General features: G+C 42.1%; 1 protein-coding gene across 2 annotated transcripts in view; it reads right to left on the bottom strand.

Annotated features, from left to right (window-relative positions):
- Positions 1 to 229: 229 nt before the first annotated feature.
- RNLS (renalase, FAD dependent amine oxidase) overlaps positions 230 to 19,465 on the bottom strand; it is a 181,862-nt gene continuing 162,626 nt past the window's right edge. For both annotated transcript variants that reach the window (XM_069753519.1, XM_069753518.1), the window contains one exon: positions 230 to 612. In XM_069753519.1, the coding sequence (XP_069609620.1) occupies positions 448 to 612 (165 nt within the window). In that variant the 3' untranslated portion in view covers positions 230 to 447. The remainder of the gene's footprint in view (positions 613 to 19,465) is intronic.

The following is a 19,465-nucleotide window of genomic DNA, read 5'->3' as shown; positions in this document are numbered from 1 at the left end:
GCAGATTTCTCTAACAAGTAAGTTTTTTTTTTAAATTTTGATATATACTATTGATTTATATTTTTAAACAGTTACACAACATTACTCCTAAAAGATAGATTTATTTGCGTGAAGGGGTTAATAGACACAAAATTTAAGGCTCTAGGTGGATATAATTGACTCAGGTTTTTTTTCCAGAATGTAAAAACAAATTAGAATTCTAATGCAAAACCAGTGCTTTAGCCTTAAATAACATCGAGTCATAAAAGCTTTAATAAATCAGTTTCATTATTCTATAACAAACAAGAGATGTAAAGTAACTTGCAGTCACATCAGTAAAAGCATCAGTTTCAGATGATGCCAGAAAAGCCATTCTAACCAATAAATGTAATTAAGCTGAGAGCACAATGTTGTAATGCTCACACATAAAAATTGATATGATCACATTAGTACTTTATACATAATCGGCTAGTGTCCACGCTGAGACCGGGAGATTAAAGATTCCACAATCCGTAGTGCCGACTCGGTACATCCATCAAAGTTTGAATGCGTAAATCCATCTCCACCACAAAGAAGGAAAGGCTCCCTGTGCAGAGTTATCTGACCTGGACAATCAGGAAAAGCCTCCATAACCTGCAACGTAAATCATAGCAATATGTCAGCAATAGAAGTCAAAGACAACAGGATAGAGCAATATGTTTTACTTCTTCTATTTTTAGTAGCAACTTTTCTGCACACAACAAGCACATCATGCCATAAATATGCCAACGATAGCACATAAGTGACACATGACATATTCTGATAAGCACTTCTGCCATCAGGAAAGGATCAAGGGGCTTCATAGATATTAGAGACTGCAAAAAATAAAAAGTCTATAGTTATGTTCTTTACATGTTCAGCATGTATCAGGCACTGGCTGTATGAATTCAGCCATGTATGTTTGACTCTGAAACTCTGCCGCATCCCCGGTGGCTTCTTTTCAACCAATGCCAGTGACTGACAAGTCTTTCCCTATACTTGCACGCAGGGAGATACCTATACATGCCGCCAGGGACCCACTAGCCTCCAGTGCGGCTGGTTCCCCGGTGGCTTTTAAAGTATGTAGGCCCGGCTCCGGAACCCACACTATACACGGGCACCCTGACTGTGACATACACAGTCATACCAGAGTGTGCAAAGGGGTTAATTATACTGGCCTATCTGGTTGAAGATCTATTTTGATTACTTTTTTTTCTAGATAAACTTTATGCCAATAAAATAACTGTAAATCATTTCCCTGGTCTGGCAAGAGGATGTTCATCTGGCCTCAGCAAGGGGTAACTGCCTACCGTGGCCACAAACACAGTCTGCATCGAGCCTAACGCTAAAGACAAATTTATTGTCTGTGACCCATGCAACCAGCACCAGCACAATGCTCATCAGCTCTTTTGCTTATTTTCTTACATAGTTTAGTGTAATGGATAACGTTTAAAGAACTACTGATGCCACACCAATAACATGTGTAAGGCTGCGACTTCCACGCCAGTACGGTAGCGAGACAATATCCCAGGTAAGTTAAAAAACAAAGTCTTTATTTTCCAAACTTTACAAATTAAAGTTCCAAACCTTCATGATCCGTATCGCAACCAGGAATATTTGCATATAATCCATTGACGTGGGTGCTTGCACCACCGTAGGTATCCTGGGTGCTGTAACGACTTTACCCAAGTCTCCGGCTCTGGTCTGCGTTCAATCTCACACAGCCAGGCATACACAGAACCTCCAGCTCTGCTGTATTTGAAAACGACAACTGAAACACCCATCCCTTACCTGCACTATTAAATGTCAATCGCCGCCACGGGCCACTTGCAAAGCCCGGACAGGAGGGAGAGATCCGTCACACTACCTCCTACTTCCTACTACTCCCTACAAATCTCTCCAAAAATAAAAGCTTATATCAGGTTTTCCTAAATCTGATTTGGTCAAATAGCTTGATCCAGTCCAAACTTACTTTTATTTTGTGTCGTAACTGTAAGGGTACGAGCAGGAACGCGGGATACAGTGACGAGCAGGAGGCAGAGCAAGAGTTAACAAGTTTTATATATATAAATGTCTCAACAGTAAATACTCCACGCAGGGAGTAAGGGGGTGTAAACCTACAGGCCCTCAATGTATATATAGCAATAAAGTAACTGCAACGGGTGAAATATCGGGTTAACTTATCAGTCTCTGGTTCCTGGATGATGGTGGCTGGAAAATCCCACGATGGTGCCGTAGGTGGCGCGAGTCGGTCCTGGAGAAAAGTGAAGCGCAGTCTCTGTACGGCGGCAAAGTATCCTGGTCTTCTTACGCGTGGTCTTGTGATCCTGGAATGAGGTGCAGAACGGGGAAAGGTCTGCTGCACAGCTAAGGATGTGCAGAGTCCCGGAGTGGAGGCCGCAGTCTCACTACTGCAGCCCGCATGCAACGCCGAATCAGCATTGCAAAGAGTCAGCAGATGTCTGAAGCACTGACCGGTTAGTGCTGTCAGGGTCGGGGATTAATGGGGAGTTGGTCTCTGGAGATGCACAGTCTATATGCACAGGGGATGGAACGCTGCAAAGCGGGCCTGTCAGTTGGCGTCGGTCGGTGGAGAGGGAGTCAACCTTCTCCTGTGGCACACGCTGGGTACCCGCCAAAAGCCCTGTTCCCGCACGCGCAGTCCCTTTTATATCACACCCGCCTACAGCAGTCAGGTGCAAAGGTCTACTCCCGTCAGAAAGTCCTTCCCCCGGCAACAATGGTGACAGTCTCGACAGTTCCAGCCCGGACACGCAAGAGAGACCACTATTCTGATCACCTTCCTACATAACCACAGTTGTGGCAGTGATTACAACCCTCTCCAGTAGGTTCAGCATGTTTCCATACACATTCTAGGAGACATGGAATACCCTTGTATAGGACTCTCATCACTGCCTCACACATGCTGTTAACATCGCATTTACATATTTATGCAATGACTGAGTCATCCATTGCACACAGAGTTCCATGTTAAAGTGGAAAACGGCCATATGGGAGACCAAATGTAATCAATTGTTTAGCATGTACATATAAAGCTTTCCCAGGATCAATCTGTTCACCCAATATTCCATTTTAAAATGAACCTGACACTTGATACATGCTGTGGATAGGGCAGCATGCATCAGGCATTGGTTGTATGATCACAGCCATGTATTTTTGACTCTGAAAAGCTGCCTGGAACCGAGCAGTGCTGTAGACTAGTCGGATAGGATAGTCCCCTGCAGCTTCCCCCATCCCGCTGCACTGGATTGACAGGTCTCTGCCTATGTGCATGTATAGGGAGAGACCTGGTATTCCAGGGCAGCGGGCAGGGAGGAGCCATTGGGTACCCGCCTGTCCAACAAGTCTACAGTGAGGCTCAGTATGTAGTTGGCAGAGATCATATAGCCAGTGGCTGATATATGCTACCTGTGGATCAGGCAGCATGTATCAGGTGTCAGGTTTCCTTTAAATGAGAACCCAGTAGGGGCCATGCTATACATTATTATTATAGACTACATAATATAAAAAAAATCATCACATTGGATACATTGTTACTTTAGATACATTACATTTTAGCTGCATACCAGATTTCTAGCTAGTGGGGAATTAATAATTATGTAAACTCTACAGGGGAGACTCCCAGAGTTAAATTAGTACATTTTGGTTTACGGAAGAATCCAGTAAGATAAATAATTGGTTGTGTGAGTGATGTAAATGGCGGTGCACTGTTTGTATGTTTGTATAAACAGAGCAGCTCAGAGATTCAGAGATGAGGCTGTATACTAAGCACACTTGACATAATTAGGAGTTCAGGGTGATGAGAAGGAATTTTATTCCCTTAGAAATTGCCTTTCCTTTTTTAACATCATATAGCTACAGCCTTTAATGGAAATCGTAACAAAAAATGAAATATTATTTACAGTAAATCAGGTTGTAATTCTATAAATATTCTTTAGCAGACACTTTTTAATATTTATATGATCAGTATTGGCAAATAAAAGATCTTGAAATGTGCAGACACCATAGATTGTCACTTGTTGGTAGTGATGAGCGAATATACTCGTTACTCGAGATTTCTCGAGCACCCTCGGGTGTCCTCCGAGTATTTTTTAGTGCTCAGAGATTAAGTTTTCTTCACCGCAGCTGAATGATTTACAGCTATTAGCCAGCTTGATTACATGTGGGGATTCCCTAGCAACCAGGCAACCCCCACATGTACTCAGCCTGGCTAATAGCTGTAAATCATTCAGTTGAGGCAATGAAAACTAAATCTCCGAACACTAAAAAATACTCAGAGCACACCCGAGCGTGCTTTGGAAATCTCGAGTAACGAGTATATTTGCTCATCACTACTTGTTAGCTTTATGTGTATACTGCAACAGTATAAGCAGAGCCATGTGAGCCCTTTCTCTTTATAGCGATGGCTGTCGCTCTCCCTCTTTGCTCATCACTTTTGCAGGCGCTCCTGTACGCTTGGGCATTTGTTTAATAAAGGTTGTGCTGACCGAAACATCACGTTAATGATTCTACATGGACCCACATGAATTGAATAAAACATTCATTCACTTTATTCTGGAGTGGCAGATTTTTCTAATTTTTCATTATTATTAGGTTGGACCCTATCCGAGCGCCTGAAATGGAAACATATGATTGCCGTATTCCCCACTATACAATTTAATAATGGCCATTCCATTGTCATTAGAAGATGTCCAAGTTAGGCTACAATCACATTGTGTTTAAGAGTCTAACGCTAATGTGAACTTAGCCTGATGTCTATAAAAGTGCTGTACAGATTTCACACAAAAGGAACAAAGAATATGGGGTCAAAGTGAGTTGCCAAGCTGTGGTGCAACGGATAAAAGCAGTAGGGTTGAATGAGTTCCAGTCAAGAAACCTTTCATCTCTGCAAAGAACTGGAAGGTCAGACTTGAGTTTGCCAAAGAACACAGCCAATGGAAGGAGTCAGATTGCTCTAAGGTGTTGTGGTTGGATGAATCCAAGTTCAATCTGTTTGATATTGATGGCAAGCACTATATATACCACTCAATTGGAAAACATAATAATGTAAGGTATCAAACACCTACAGTTAAACATGGTGGTGGCAATGTCATGGTTTGGGGCTGTTTTTCTTCATCTGCCATTGGCTCACTGCATAGAATTGATGGGAATATGAATGCTACCATGTACAAAAATATACTGGAGAATATATTGCTGCCATATGGTAAAACCAAAGTAGGCAGGGGCAAGTCAATGATCCTAAGCACATATCCAATTTAGTCGTCAAATATTGATTAGCAAAGAAAAATTTTCGCCTGTTGCAATAGCCAAGCCAATCACCCTATTTACACCATATACGGCACCTTTGGGATGAGTTAGGGTGACGAGTTGGGGCCCATACCCATAGAATATAGATGATTTTTTTGCAGATTTGCAAATGGAATGGAGAAAAATAGGATGTGTTGAATACCCTAGTGGCTTCAATGCCCTGTCGGTCTCGTGCAGTAATTAAAGCAAGAGATTATGCTACAAAATACTAATTTATGGCATTGTAAACAATGGATTACTCTCTATGTTGTGATCAATAAATAGTATATGCAAAACTTCTGGCAGTCAGTTTTCTTTAACTAAATGACCGTACCTATATTCTAAAGCATTTTGGTAAAAATTAAGGTCTTGCATGATGACAACTTCATGCACTTTCAATTCATCACTAGAAAAATAGCATCACAGCAACTAGACAGAAGTAATCACACTATAAATAAAATGCAAAACTTTGGTCACCACTATAGGTGGATATTCATAGCTACATAGTAAATCTGTATTTAAAAAGTGAAAACCAGTGTGGCATTGAAATTACATTATACTACACAAATGTGCAATTATTTAAGTTCTAACTGTACAATTATGCAATTAAGGCTATAACAATAAACTATCCTCAACACTGACATTTTTTATTAAAAAATAGGAAATTTTTGTGTAATTTATGAAGGAAGAAAGAACTGCCCAAAATAAGGAACTCAGATACACGCTGTATTAGACATAAAGGAGGGCCTCATACATTCTGTTCAAATTGTCATGTATTGGTATTCCTAGACAAAAAAGGTTATGTACTTGATAACATACCTAGAAAATGTACGCCAGACCACGGAATAGTCTATGGGTGAGCCAATATACCACAGATAATGGTATGTGCACACATTGAGTAAAATTTCTGCGCCTCTTGGCAGGAGAAACACAGCTTCAAAAATGTGCGTTTTTGATTGATTGAAGTAAATTATGAAAAGCGCAGGGCAAAAACGCATAGAAAATGGACATGCTGCAGATTATTTTCTGCACCAAATCTGCAAGTCAAAAATAATCAACGTTTTCATGACATTTCAGGTTTATCATTTACTTTGCTGGCATCATGTTTTGGTTCAGGTTTTGTCATAAATCCGCGCAGAAAAAACACAACTAAAAGGCACCAAATCTGCAATATATGCACATAGCCTAATTTTTTAACAAGTTGTTTGAGGGTTATATACCAACGAAATGTACCCAAGAATATGTATCACCCTATGGAAGAGCAATATAATACCAATACATTTTTGGACAAGTTATTTCAGGCTTTTATAGCAAAGAAATGTGCCCAAGAAGATGTAATACTCTATGGGTGAGCAGTATGATAATGATAACTATGGAATACATTTTTTGAGGGTCAAATACCAAGAAAATGTACCCAAGAATATGTAATACCCTATGGATGTGCAATAAAATACAGATACATTTTCAACAAGTTTTTTTAGGCTTTTGGAGCAATGCAATGTACACAAGAAAAATGTAAAATCCCCATGGGTGAGCAATATTATACCGATAAATTTATGAACAAGTATTTTTAGGTTTATATAGCAATGAACAGTACCCAAGAAGATGTAATACCCTATGGGTGAGCAATATAATAATGATAACATTTTGAATAAGTTTTTTGAGGGTGATATACCCAAAAAATTTTTCCTTAAGAACACGTAATACTGTATGGCTGAGAAATGTAACCCAACAGAATTTTTAATGTTTTTTTGAGTGTTATATGTCATAAAAATGTACCCCAGAATATAGAATAGTGTATGGGCAAGAAATGTGAACAAACAAGCAAAATTTTCTAATGCTTTTTTGCACTACTATATAACACCAAAATGTGGCAGAAAGCACATAATACTGCATGGATGACTAATCTAATCTAATCCTGAAAGATTTTTCTACTTTTTTTTTTACATACCTCTGTAATGCAACAATAACTATGTTAAACTATATGGATGAATCATTGAATTCATAAAAAAATTTTGAACAAAAATATTTTGAAAGTTTAGTTGATGTACCTATACAGTCATAAAGGCTTTGCAGAAAGTGCAAATCCAGACAGAAATTATGAGAAGGGTCATCGATAGACCCTTGAAAGGCATCAACTGGCGGGCCTTATTAAAATATTGAATACTATAAACACTTTATATGCTTGTGTCATCTGGTGGTGTGGAAAAGTGTGGGCTAATCCAGGCTTTGTTCATTTTTAGAGAGTGAGCCTGTCTGCATTCTATGTGGACAGGCGAACCCCCCCAGCGGAAGTAAAAACCCACTCAGACAAGATGCTAGCTCAACACCTCCAAAGCATAGAGGGCCAGCTCAAGCCAGGTGTCTAGCTTTGAGACCCAATAGTTGAACGTCATGGCGGAGTTAACTAGTATGCTGGTTTGGTCAGCAAGGTATTTCTTGACCATCTTTAAATCTTTTCCCTCCTTGTCAAAAATACCCAGTCATCAGGCCCTATTTGCTGGGCTGGTGTCATGAAATTGCCTTTCACAGTGTACCCCTGCCTCTGTTGTGTGTCTCCATGGCCTCTTCCCCTTGGTTAGGCAAGGAAACTTGCCTCCTGCCGCTAGCGTTGTCTAATGGGAATTTTTTCAAGATATTTTCCACAATGTCCTTGTGGTATAGCACGATTTTAGAAGACCTCTCCACGATTGCTTTCAGAGATCACAAAAATGTTCACAGACAACGTAACACTATAGCTGAGAAAAGGAAGCCTTCAAAAATTTTAAAAGCTTTTGTTCACATTTAGAGATCACATGAATGTTCCCAGACCACGTAACACTGTATGTCTGAGAAATGAAAACCTACAACATTTTTAAAAGCTTTTTAGCAGTTTTACAGATCACAGAAATGTTCATAGACCATGTAACACTATATCTGAGAAATGGAGGCCTACTAAATTTTTAAAAGCTTTTGTTCACTTTTAGTGATCACAGAAATGTTCACAGGCCACGTAATACTGTATGTCTGAGATATTGAAACCTACAACATTTTTTAAGCTTTTTACCAGTTTTACAGATCACAGAAATTTACTCCACACTACGGAATAGTGTATGGCTAAGAAATGTAGCCCAGGAAAATGTTTCAGTGATTTTTGGATGTGTAATATAACACAACAAACTACCTCAAAGCATGTAATACAGTACTTGATAGATCGAAATATATACAATTTTTTTAGCCTCTACAAAAAAACTGCAGCTATAAATTTGCTGCACATGCCTAATCCCTGCCTACAGACTTGATTCTGTCACTCTTCGTGTTCCTCCGACTCCCTCTCCCTCCCTATGCTAAATGCAGATTGTATGTACTGCCAACGATTAGCCCTTAGAAGGACTGTTAGTATAATGGCGCAGCCTCAGCACCAATATCAACACTACAGGCCTTATGGTGTGCACACAGGCCTAGACAAGCACTCTCTCTCTCCAATATGAAATGTCACAGAGCTGTTTTGTCAGTGTGCCAAACCGGGTGGCGCATGTCCTTTTTTGATCCATGATGATGTCAGACGGTGAGCCAATCACAGTAATGCCACAACCAAGATTGCTAAGGCACTGACTCACAGGCAATCCCCTCATGCTTACTGGCTGCGTAACAGGCACCAAAGATGCGGGGCGGGGATTCGAGTTTTATAATGCACACCGCCGATTACTCGCCCAGTAACGAGCATATTCAAGCATCGTGATACTCGAGTATCACTGATCACGTTCACTCATACCTAGTTATTATTGGTTGTCTGAGGACTGTTCTGCCAGGCTGAATCCATTTGGGCACAAAAATCATACAGATTCATTATGGACAGCTTCCTTTGTAAATGCTGATGAATTACATCCTAGAAATGCTCATTAGGAGACAAGTTCAAAGACATTGAAAGCTATGGCAGCACATTTAGGCCTCGCAGGCTGCTCATAATAGCAACAGCAACATGCAGTCTGGCATTGTCGTGTTGAAAAATGCCTCCAAGGACACTTTGGAGAAATGTCTGTACCACTTGTTTCACATCCAAATCAAGTTGGCATACCTGGAATGAAGATTAGAAGGTGCGGTGACTGTACATTATGCTACCCTACACTCTAATCCTGGTAGTAGGACTATTGTGAGGTTTCCTCTTAAAGGCAATTTCATGGAGTTGTCCATGTGGTCTCCAAACCAGTCCCTGTATATAAATGAATCCAGTACAAAAATGGGTGCAATTGCTGAAAAATATGGACCTCCATTCCAGAGTACATTTCTGTCTTGCTCTACACCATTACAGCATTTGCTAGTGGTGGTGTGAGGAGAACGGAGCACCTGTAGCTGGATGTCTGGTTCATTGACTAATTCAGTGCAAACGCCTTCTTTTGATGTTTTGTGTAGACAATGTTTGATGTGTTAGGCTTGAAATGTCATATCCAATTTCACTTGCAGTACAGAATGGATCAACCATGAATTCAGTGGTACAGACTTTTAGCCAAAGTGTCCCAGGGACCTTTTTTTTTTTAACATGACAACACCAGGCCGCATGTTGCTCATGCTACTGTGAGCATCCTGCGTGGGCTAAACGTGTTATCATGGCCTGCAGCGTCTCCGGAATTGCCTCCTATTGAGCACTTCTGGAACATCATTAGTTGGCAATTGCAAAAGAAGCTGCCATCAGAGAATCTTCAATTTTTTGAGAGCCCAAATGCATTTAGCGTGGCATTACATTCCTCGGAAAACCATTAATACTCTCATTATTAGCAGCTAAGGTGAGCAAATACGTGGATTTTTGAGCATCAAGCCCATGTTCGATACTAAATAAATCGATTAAATATATTTCCATTTTCCATCATTTGCATTTCATTAACATGCCTATCCTTCCTGTGATTTTTATAACTCCATGACTTTTCCTTCGTGGTGCTGCAATTTCAGTGTTAAGGAGTGTACATAAAGGGATTATATGGTTTTGAAATATATGGCACAGACTATGGCAGGGTTAGTTACATGTCTGGAATCAATGTTTTCATAAGAAACATGATCATAGTTGTTATTCATGAGCTTAAAACAACAGTATCATATGGATTCAGCACTCTCAGAGCATCACATTATCCAGACTTGTGCAGTGTATTACAAGAAAGCATCATAGCTACCCCCAAAAATAACCCTAGCATATAGTGAAGATAACCTTTGTCTAGTGTGGTCAAACAGAAAGCAATCAGACAGAGCTCCCACAGGACTTTACCTCCTTGCATCCCCACATGAATCTGTACATGGGATGGATTATTTTGTGCAGCTCCTACGTGGGGTTGTTCCTAATCTTGTCCTAGGGACCAACTACTTGTCTGGTCTCAAACTCTTTGACTTTTTCAAATGCTAGGTACTAATTGTCGTGGAGTTTTGGTTGGCTTAGTGAAGATTCACATCATTAAAAAGAAGATCAATCACTTGCCAAAAATAAGTCTTGCTAGCCATGGGAGAGTGATCCTCTGCTCCTCTCTGTGGTCATTACGCTAGGGTAACACGACAGATTATTCTCTCATCCAAGAGAATAGGGCCTATTATGCAAATCAGACTGATCAAACTCTGATCAGCATTTGATCAGAGTGTAATCATAAAGTGATCAGATTCTGTCGAAGAAGAAGATAGAGAAAAAAATGTTCTCCATCTTCTCCATTCTGTTAGTGTGGAAATCTGCTTGCACTTAAATGTCATCCCAGTGCGGTCTGATGGTTTCCACGGACTCATTGGCTTGCATGGCCAAGTATGATCAGAATATCAGCTCAAACTTGGGATGCAGCGATTTTTCCCTTGGTCCAATGAAAAAATCTGATGTGCTTGGCCCCATAGCATAAAACTGGTCGATAATGTGCAATCCGATATTTTCTCAGATCGCACTTGGACAGAAAATATGCTCATCTGTACAAGCCCTTACAAGGCTAAATGTATATACAAGAAGGAGGGGCCATGGAAAGACGGAGGACCACAAAAAGGCCAGATTCAGTACAATGGCGGCAACTAGACTGGTTAAGACATTTAGGCTATGTGCACACACTGTTTTTTTGGTGCATTTTTGAAGTGTTTTTTTTCCACATGGAATTGGCCCCAGAACGCTAGAGAATCCTTATTAGTAAGGGAGATCACCGCGGCTCATCAGCTGATGAACTCCGGTGAACTTTTCCACCGCAGCTCAGCGCTACACACTGCAGGAGCAATTTCTTTCTCCAGTGTCAGTATGTAGCCGGCTTTCCTTGAGAACAGTCACATCAGTGACTCCTCTCAAAGTCATCAGGATCATAGTGTGACATTGTGGATTATCTCTTCACATCAGACAGTTGAGGAATATTGTTGTTTATTATTTTAATTCATTTACAGTTGACATTGGTTCAGTGGAATGGGCGTTGAAATGAGTATGGTTTAATTTAGATTCCATAAAGGAGTCGGTGTCATTATTTCAATTAAAGGACTTTATTCTGGGGGTGTTTTTTTATAATTAATATCACTATGGGGTTAGTAACAAGGGTGTCATATAGATGCCTCTCCATTAGTAACCTCTGGGCTTGTTGTCACCAGACAAAACAAAGGTGACATCAACCCCCCAAATATCAACCCACTTGCCACCGGATGAGGATAAGTAGGAAGTTCAAGGTTAAGTGCCAAATTTGATGCATCTTAGGGATGTGCCTCTTCTGGGGTGGCTGAGAGCTGATGTTTTTAGTCTGGGATGTGGCCAATATACATGGCCGCCTTCCAAGGCTATTGATATCATCCCGCATATGTCTGCCTAGCCTTTGCTGGTTATTAAATACTAGATTGTGGCCCGATTCTAACACATCGGGTATTCTAGAATATGCATGTCCCCGTAGTATATGGACAATGATGATTCCAGAATTCGCGGCAGACTGTGCCCGTTGCTGATTGGTCGATGCAACCTTTATGACATCATCATCGCCATGGCAACCATTATGAAATCTACGTCGATACTGTGCCCGTCGCTGATTGGTCAAGGCGAATTCGCGGCAGACTGTGCCCGTCGCTGATTGGTCGAGGCAACCTTTATGACATCATCGTCGCCATGCTGTGCCCGTCGCTGATTGGTCGAGGCCTGGCGGCCTCGACCAATCAGAGACGTGGGATTTCCAGGACAGACAGAAAAACCCTTAGACAATTATATATATAGATAGGGGGACCATACATTATTTTGGGGGGTCCCCCATTTTAATAACCAGGAAAGTATACAGCTGTGAGCTGATATTAATAGCCTAGGAAACTCCATGGTTTTATCTCCTTCCCAGGCAATAAACATCTGTCCCGGCTGTCCGCTTTTCCTCTGCTGGTTATGAAAACTACATGGGAGCCCATGTAATTTTTTTCAGAAAAATAATTTATTAATTGATTAAATAAATGTACAGTAAGCTGCACATGCACTGTACTAATTATACATGTCACTGACATATTTATAAGTATTTATTTTATGCATATATATCTATTCTATTTTTTCGGGTCACGCTGTGATTTTACAGTGTGCAGCAGATGAAATGAAATGTCGGTTTTACAAAGACATGGTGTTAGGGTTGGCGGAACGCACCAAATATATTGTTTATTAAAAGGAATTGGTGCGTTCGCAACCCGGGATCCACCGTGCAGGAAAGTACCTGCTGCTAAATAATGGCGGCTCTATATGGCGGTATATACTAACTCTGTTAGCTTCACAGAGTAACCGCGAGAGGTGAGCTCTGTGCCCTGTTAGACTTTCACAGAGGCACAGGCCAACTACCCAGATGTGAGCAGTGAGTGGTCATGCATGCATACTCAATCTCCTCGCCGGAGGAGCCAGCATTCTAGGGGCTTATTTCAGCCGGGTCCCTGAACACACTTATACACAATCTCCTCGCCGGAGGTGCCAGCATTCTAGGGGCTTATTTCAGCCGGGTCCCTGAACACATACAAACACATGACCACATTGGCGCAAAGCATATAGCAAAAGACGATACTAGCGCATGGCCGTGCGGTCATGCACAGTTTATATAGTTGCAGCACAGGAAGCTGCTACTGAAGTTTTTGCCCTTTCAGGACCTTCCAGAAGGACCAATGGAAAGTGCTGCAGTACCTGAGCATGTTTTGCCCTTTCAGGACCTTCCAGAAGGACCAATGGAATGTATTGCAGCACCTGAGCATGTGACCGAACATGTGGCCCTCGACCTCCAATGGGAGACCCTGCCCTGGGCATGCTCAGTGTGAGTAAACAAGGACTTAGTCCCAGAGAGGCTCGCTCGCCGCAGATCAGTGCAGGGTACCATAGGAAAGCCAGAAAAGGCAGTAGTGACCCTATGCACCGAATCAGCCCCAGCGAGACGCTGGGAGCGACGTCTCCGCTGAGCAGAGCCCACTGCGGCCGATACCGAATGGGAGACCGCAGCAGACATGGATCGAGATTCCCCCTGTGCAGCAGAGGAAACTCAACTCCTAACACATGGGTGTGTAAAAATCGGACTGCACTCGCACGGTCCAAGTGAAGTGCAATTGTTTTCTCACACCCATTGACTTGCATTGGCGAGTCTTGTCCGATATACGAGGACAATTGCTGCATGCTAAGATTCTAAATTCTCAGTGTGTTCAACTCATTACTTACAGGTTTAGAAATGAAGGCGTCTGGCTGACACCTCTTCATTACTAAACATAGAGCTTGGTGTCAGCGACAGCTGCTGACAACATCCCTTAATTCCCCCTATGCAATTTGGATTTTCTTTAGTTTCTTGAACTGAGTACATTTGGATGGGGGTGGCCTTAAAAAAAGACATTGAAAAACTGGAGCAAGTTCAGAGAAGACCTACCAGGATGGTGAGCGGACTGCAAAGTATATCCTACGAGGAATGGTTAAAAAATCTGGGAATGTTTAGCTTGCAAAAAAGAAGGCAAGGCTTCTTTCACACTTCCGTCCGTACGGGGCCGTCACAAAGCATTGGCACAACGTACCGACGGACAGTGGTGATTTTCTGCACAATGTGGGCAGCGTACGCAGTTTCAATGCGTCCGCTGCCCATAGTAAACTCCCAGGGAGGAGGGGGCGGAGTTCCAGCCGCACATGCGCAGTTTAAAATGCAGGACACAACGTACGAAAAAACGTTCCCTTGAACGTTTTTTCACTGCGACAGTCCGCCAAAACACAAAGCTTCCAGTGCACGACGGACGCGACGTGTGTCCATACGTCGCGATCTGTCGGCAATACAAGTCTATGGGAAAAAAACGCATCCTGCGGGCACATTTGCAGGATGCGTTTTTTTCCCAAAACGACTCATTGTGACGGATCTAAAAAGATGGAAGTGTGAAAGAAGCCTAAGAGACTTAATATCTGTCTACAAATATCTGAAGGGTTGTCGCAGTGTAGAGTGATCATCATTATTCTCACTTGCACATGGAAACATTAGATGCAAAGGAATGAACTTGAAAGGGAGAAGATACAAATTAGATATTAGAACAAAGATTTTGACATGGTGATCAATGAGTGGAACAGGCTGCCACAAGAGGTGGTGAGTTCTCCTTAAATGGAAGTGTTCAAACAGAGGCTGGACAGATATCTGTCTGAGATGGTTTAGTGAATCCTGTATTGAGCAGAGGGTTGAGCATCATGACCCTGAAGGTCTCTTCTAGCTCTAACATTCTATGATTCTATATACTCAGCTTCTCACAGGAAGGTCCCACTAATTAGGCAGTGATCCTGCTCTGACTCTGCCTATTTTGAGGAAAAAGTGGATATGAAGTGGATATAAATCCACGCTGTCAGAGGTCCAATATACAATAGGAGACCAAGATTGTTTGGATGTTATTCATCCAGAGCGCATCCAAACAATCTTGGTCTCCTGTCATATGTTGGATCTATGGCAGTGTGGCTTTATATCCACTTTTTCCTACAACAATATACAGAGCAATGCGTGCGGCAACACTCACCGGTCCAGGTGTGGTTCAAATCCTTTACTGCAACACGTAAAACAAAGCCGTCATGTTCATGGCCCGGGATGGTCAGACAAAGAAGGAGGTGAGCAGGATGTGACCTCCTTTTTCCTCTAAGTTTGTATCTTATCACTTATGGTGGATCTCCAGTATCCTATCTCAACAAGCTAATACAGGGGTTAAGACTGTCACAACCTCATCAGGTGAGCAAATCCTATTTTTACTATTACTTTTTAACCCGGATAAGACCCTATTGTCGTCCCAGCTTTTACTTTACTGATCAGCGTATTGAGGCATGGTTGGCACACAGTGAGTTTAGATAATAGAGATAGGGACCATCCTGATTGGGTACATCTTGTTGGGGTTTTTAAAAATAAATAAATAAAAGTTAACTATGCTCTATGGGTTTTTTTTTTATACGCGATATTATTCATTTACCTACTGCAGTGTGCCTATGCATTGTTTTTCGTTTTATTGGAATTTACTTATTGTTCTGCTGGGACAGAGGTAGATCCTTAAGGACATTATAGTAGAACATGGATTCTACTTGTCTTCTGGGGCATGGAAGACATTAACAAAGTCTCCGTTGGCAGTTGCAGGCTTTCTAGAAGTTACATCTAAAGTGAAGTAATCCCTTGGTTTGGAGTTTGCTTTCAACCCTTATAAAATATAGGCATGTATTTCTCAAATAATTGTGTTACCCTAACTGTAGGACTTGTATGAACTTACTGACAGTGAATCCTTGTGTCATACTGCAGCCTCTCAGGTCCTGCACTGTTTAGAACACTATGTCTCAAGGGGCAGAGTGTTCCGGAGAATCATGGAGAATCTTGTAGATGTCACTTGGCTCACCTGAAAACAGCTAGGCTGTTAAGACTGCACATTTTTTCAGGTTTTATATTTTATTCCTTTGAAATCTACCATCAGAATAATGATTTCCACCAAAACAACTCTAATAATTCTCTCTTTGCAATCCCAGGGGGTGCTAACAATGAGCTGGTAACAGAATGCATGCGACAACAACTCAAATCATCCCAGATTCAGGATCCCATCATCTGCGTACATTTTCCATCTTCTTCAGACATTTCAGCAAGCTCTTGATTTTACGTGCTACATCCTGGGAGCAGCATTCCTGAACTGAGCTGCATTTGATTAGGTAAAGTGTGCAATATTTTCTTTGCCATTCAGAGCCACTATTTTGAATGTTATTAGATTTATTCTGGATAGATAAATCTTGTAGGGGAAGAATATTGCGTGCACTTAAGACAGCGGAGCACAGAATTTAGAATATACACTGTCAATAACGCTTGACATTTCCTAATTCATTATTGTTTTAGAATTTACATTCTCATGGAAACCTTGACTCAAATAAATAATGAATGGATATAAACGCTAACATAAAAAAAAAAAACAGATTTCAAAGTCAGTCACACTTAAAGGGAATTTTTCATCAGGTTTTTGCTATCTCATCTAAGAGCAGCATGATGTAGGAAAAGAAGCTGAATCCAACGATGTATCACTTAGATCATTGGGTGCAGCCGTTCTGACACAATCAGAGCTTTTAAATTTAGCATGAAGCAGAGATGATAAAACTGCTCCCACCCCCACCAGGCTCTCCATGTTCAAAATCCATAGACAGTGAGCATGTCAGACCAGGGCTCTTGTGACCAGCTAGTCGCAGCAATGCTAATCTACTTGTGCTAAAACAATCATTGTAAGCAAACAAAACCTCAGTGTCATGTAACGCCTTGAGACTGTGGGCACCTACCAGGTTCCTAGAACTAAAGGCACCTGTTACAACCCTGCCGGCATCACTGCATACTTATGAAAAAATCCCCGCACACTGCTACTGAAGATAATCTTTCATTTATTGATCAGTCATTATATTTAATCAGTCTCTTTATAACAACGGTGAATTTTCAAACAAAAAAATTTTTTGGTCTCTGCACTCCTTAATTCGGACAAATAATGTATGAATCTTTATCAACGTTTCGGCTAAAAAGCCTTTTTCAAGAGATTCAAATGTCACTACTGATTCGTGTTGCAAATAACGGAGAAGCGTCATATAATGTGTTCAAAACTTGTCCATTGAATTGGACATGTGCCTTTCTGGAAACCGGTGGTGTTTTCCTCCGGAGGTCTCAGCACCCAGCACGGCGCTTAGAAACACACTAAGCCTGTTTCCCTGTCCTGCCTATCGCAGTTACAAGATCACCGTCAATTCAATGGACAAGTTTTGAACACATTATATGACGCTTCTCCGTTATTTGCAACACGAATCAGTAGTGACATTTGAATCTCTTGAAAAAGGCTTTTTAGCCGAAACGTTGATAAAGATTCATACATTGTTTGTCCGAATTAAGGAGTGCAGAGACCCAAAAATGTTTTTGTTTGAAAATTCACCGTTGTTATAAAGAGACTGATTAAACATAATGACTGATCAATAAATGAAAGATTATCTTCAGTAGCAGTGTGCCGGAATTTTTTCATAAGTATATATATTTTTTCCTGAGCACCTCCATTTGTGTGAGCGCCTTCCTCATCGTGATTTTTCGGCATCACTGAATGGCCTTTCATCCCCCACCTGCCTCATACATCAACTCACTCACCCTGTGCCACGCTGTGAGATCTGTCCGTTGCCGGCTCCATGCCATGTGCTTCATGGCCGCTTGCTCTGTGTACACTTCCTGCTGTGTGCATAGGGGAGCGGTGCTGGCAAATCCGGATTGTTATGGAGACTGTGTGCACCTCCATATGGTGTCCCCGGCCAATTGCCTAGAGGCCTCTGATTTTTAAGGCGTCCTCACCCATTGGAGGACGCCTGAGCAAACTATTTCCCTCAGTTAGTATTTGCTACTGAGCTGCCAGGTCATCATGTTCTGTCTCTGAGGGCTGCAATATGCAGGCCTTTATCCGTGCTCTGTTTGTGTATCCGTGTCCATTCCTGTCTGAACTCTGGTCTATGTCCGTTCCTGTTCCTTCTTTGTTTGTTTGCCATTCTCACTCTGCTGTGTATACCTCTGCCTTATCTCTCTGCTCTGTTTGCCACTACCAGTGGCTCTGCACCTCTTTGCTCTGCTTGCCACAATCAGTGGCTCTGCACCTCTCTGCTCTGTTCGCCACTACCCGTGGCTCTGTGCTTCTCTGCTTTGCTCGCCACAACCTCTGGCTCTCCACCTTCTGGCTCTTGGCTTTGCCTCCTGCGGTTCTGCTCTTAGCTCCACCTCCAGCAGCTCCGTCCCTAGCTCCGCCTTCTCCTTCCCTGCTCTTAGCTCCGCCTTCCTCTTCTCTGCTCTTAGTGGTCTTCTCCTTCTCTGCTCTTAGCTGCGTTTCTGTTCTTGGCTCTGCCTCCTGCGTTTCTGTTCTCCGTACATATAATGAGTAGATATTTTGATATAGCATAAGTAAAAGAACATTCCAGATTTTTTAGTTTTTATTTGACTGTCAGCTTTCAGTAATGTATGCTCAATGTATGTATTAAAATACTTACCGATCGCTGTCTTTATCCATTTCGCTGCGCTGCTCTGGCCCTCTCCTGGATCACAGAAGTTCAGTTGTGACCAGCCGGATCACACATGGGGTATTTGTGGACTAGAAGTCATTTTATCAATGTTTATGAAACTTAAAATGAGGTTCTCGTAGATATAGGAAGCCCCGCCGCCTCTCTCCCGGAGCACACCGCAAGTTTCACTGGGAACCCGGTACTAAATCATTCGTAGACGACCTGTTTCTGTCTCGGGGTTTCGTACGTAGCAGAGCAGCTCCCCTCACTGAGATCTATTGAAAGTCATCCCTCCAGACAAGCTTTTGTCCATCCGTGCATGGGTTTGCCTCTGACGCATATCCCTTCCTCCCAGCGCAGGGGGGAAGCGGAAACCCCTTTGGGGGCGATCCTCTCATGATCTCCTTCTTTACTCCTCTCTCATCTCTTCCTCCCACAAAAGCATCCAAGACTTATCCCATGCTTCCCATATACTCTGGAACTCTCTACCCCAACACATCAGACTGTCGCCTACCACGGAAACCTTCAAAAGGAACCTGAAGACCCACTTCTTCCGACAAGCCTACAACCTGCAGTGATCCTCAACCTACTGAACCGCCGCACAACCAGCTCTACCCTCTCCTAGTGTATCCTCATCCATCCCCTGTAGACTGTGAGCCCTCACGGGCAGGGTCCTCTCTCTCCTCCTGTACTTGTGTGTGCCTTGTTTTACTCATA

The sequence above is a fragment of the Ranitomeya imitator genome, chromosome 2 (assembly GCF_032444005.1).
Source record: "Ranitomeya imitator isolate aRanImi1 chromosome 2, aRanImi1.pri, whole genome shotgun sequence".
Lineage (NCBI taxonomy): Eukaryota > Metazoa > Chordata > Amphibia > Anura > Dendrobatidae > Ranitomeya > Ranitomeya imitator.
Note: the sequence above shows the minus strand (reverse complement) of the source record. Positions and strands in the feature narration are given on the sequence as shown.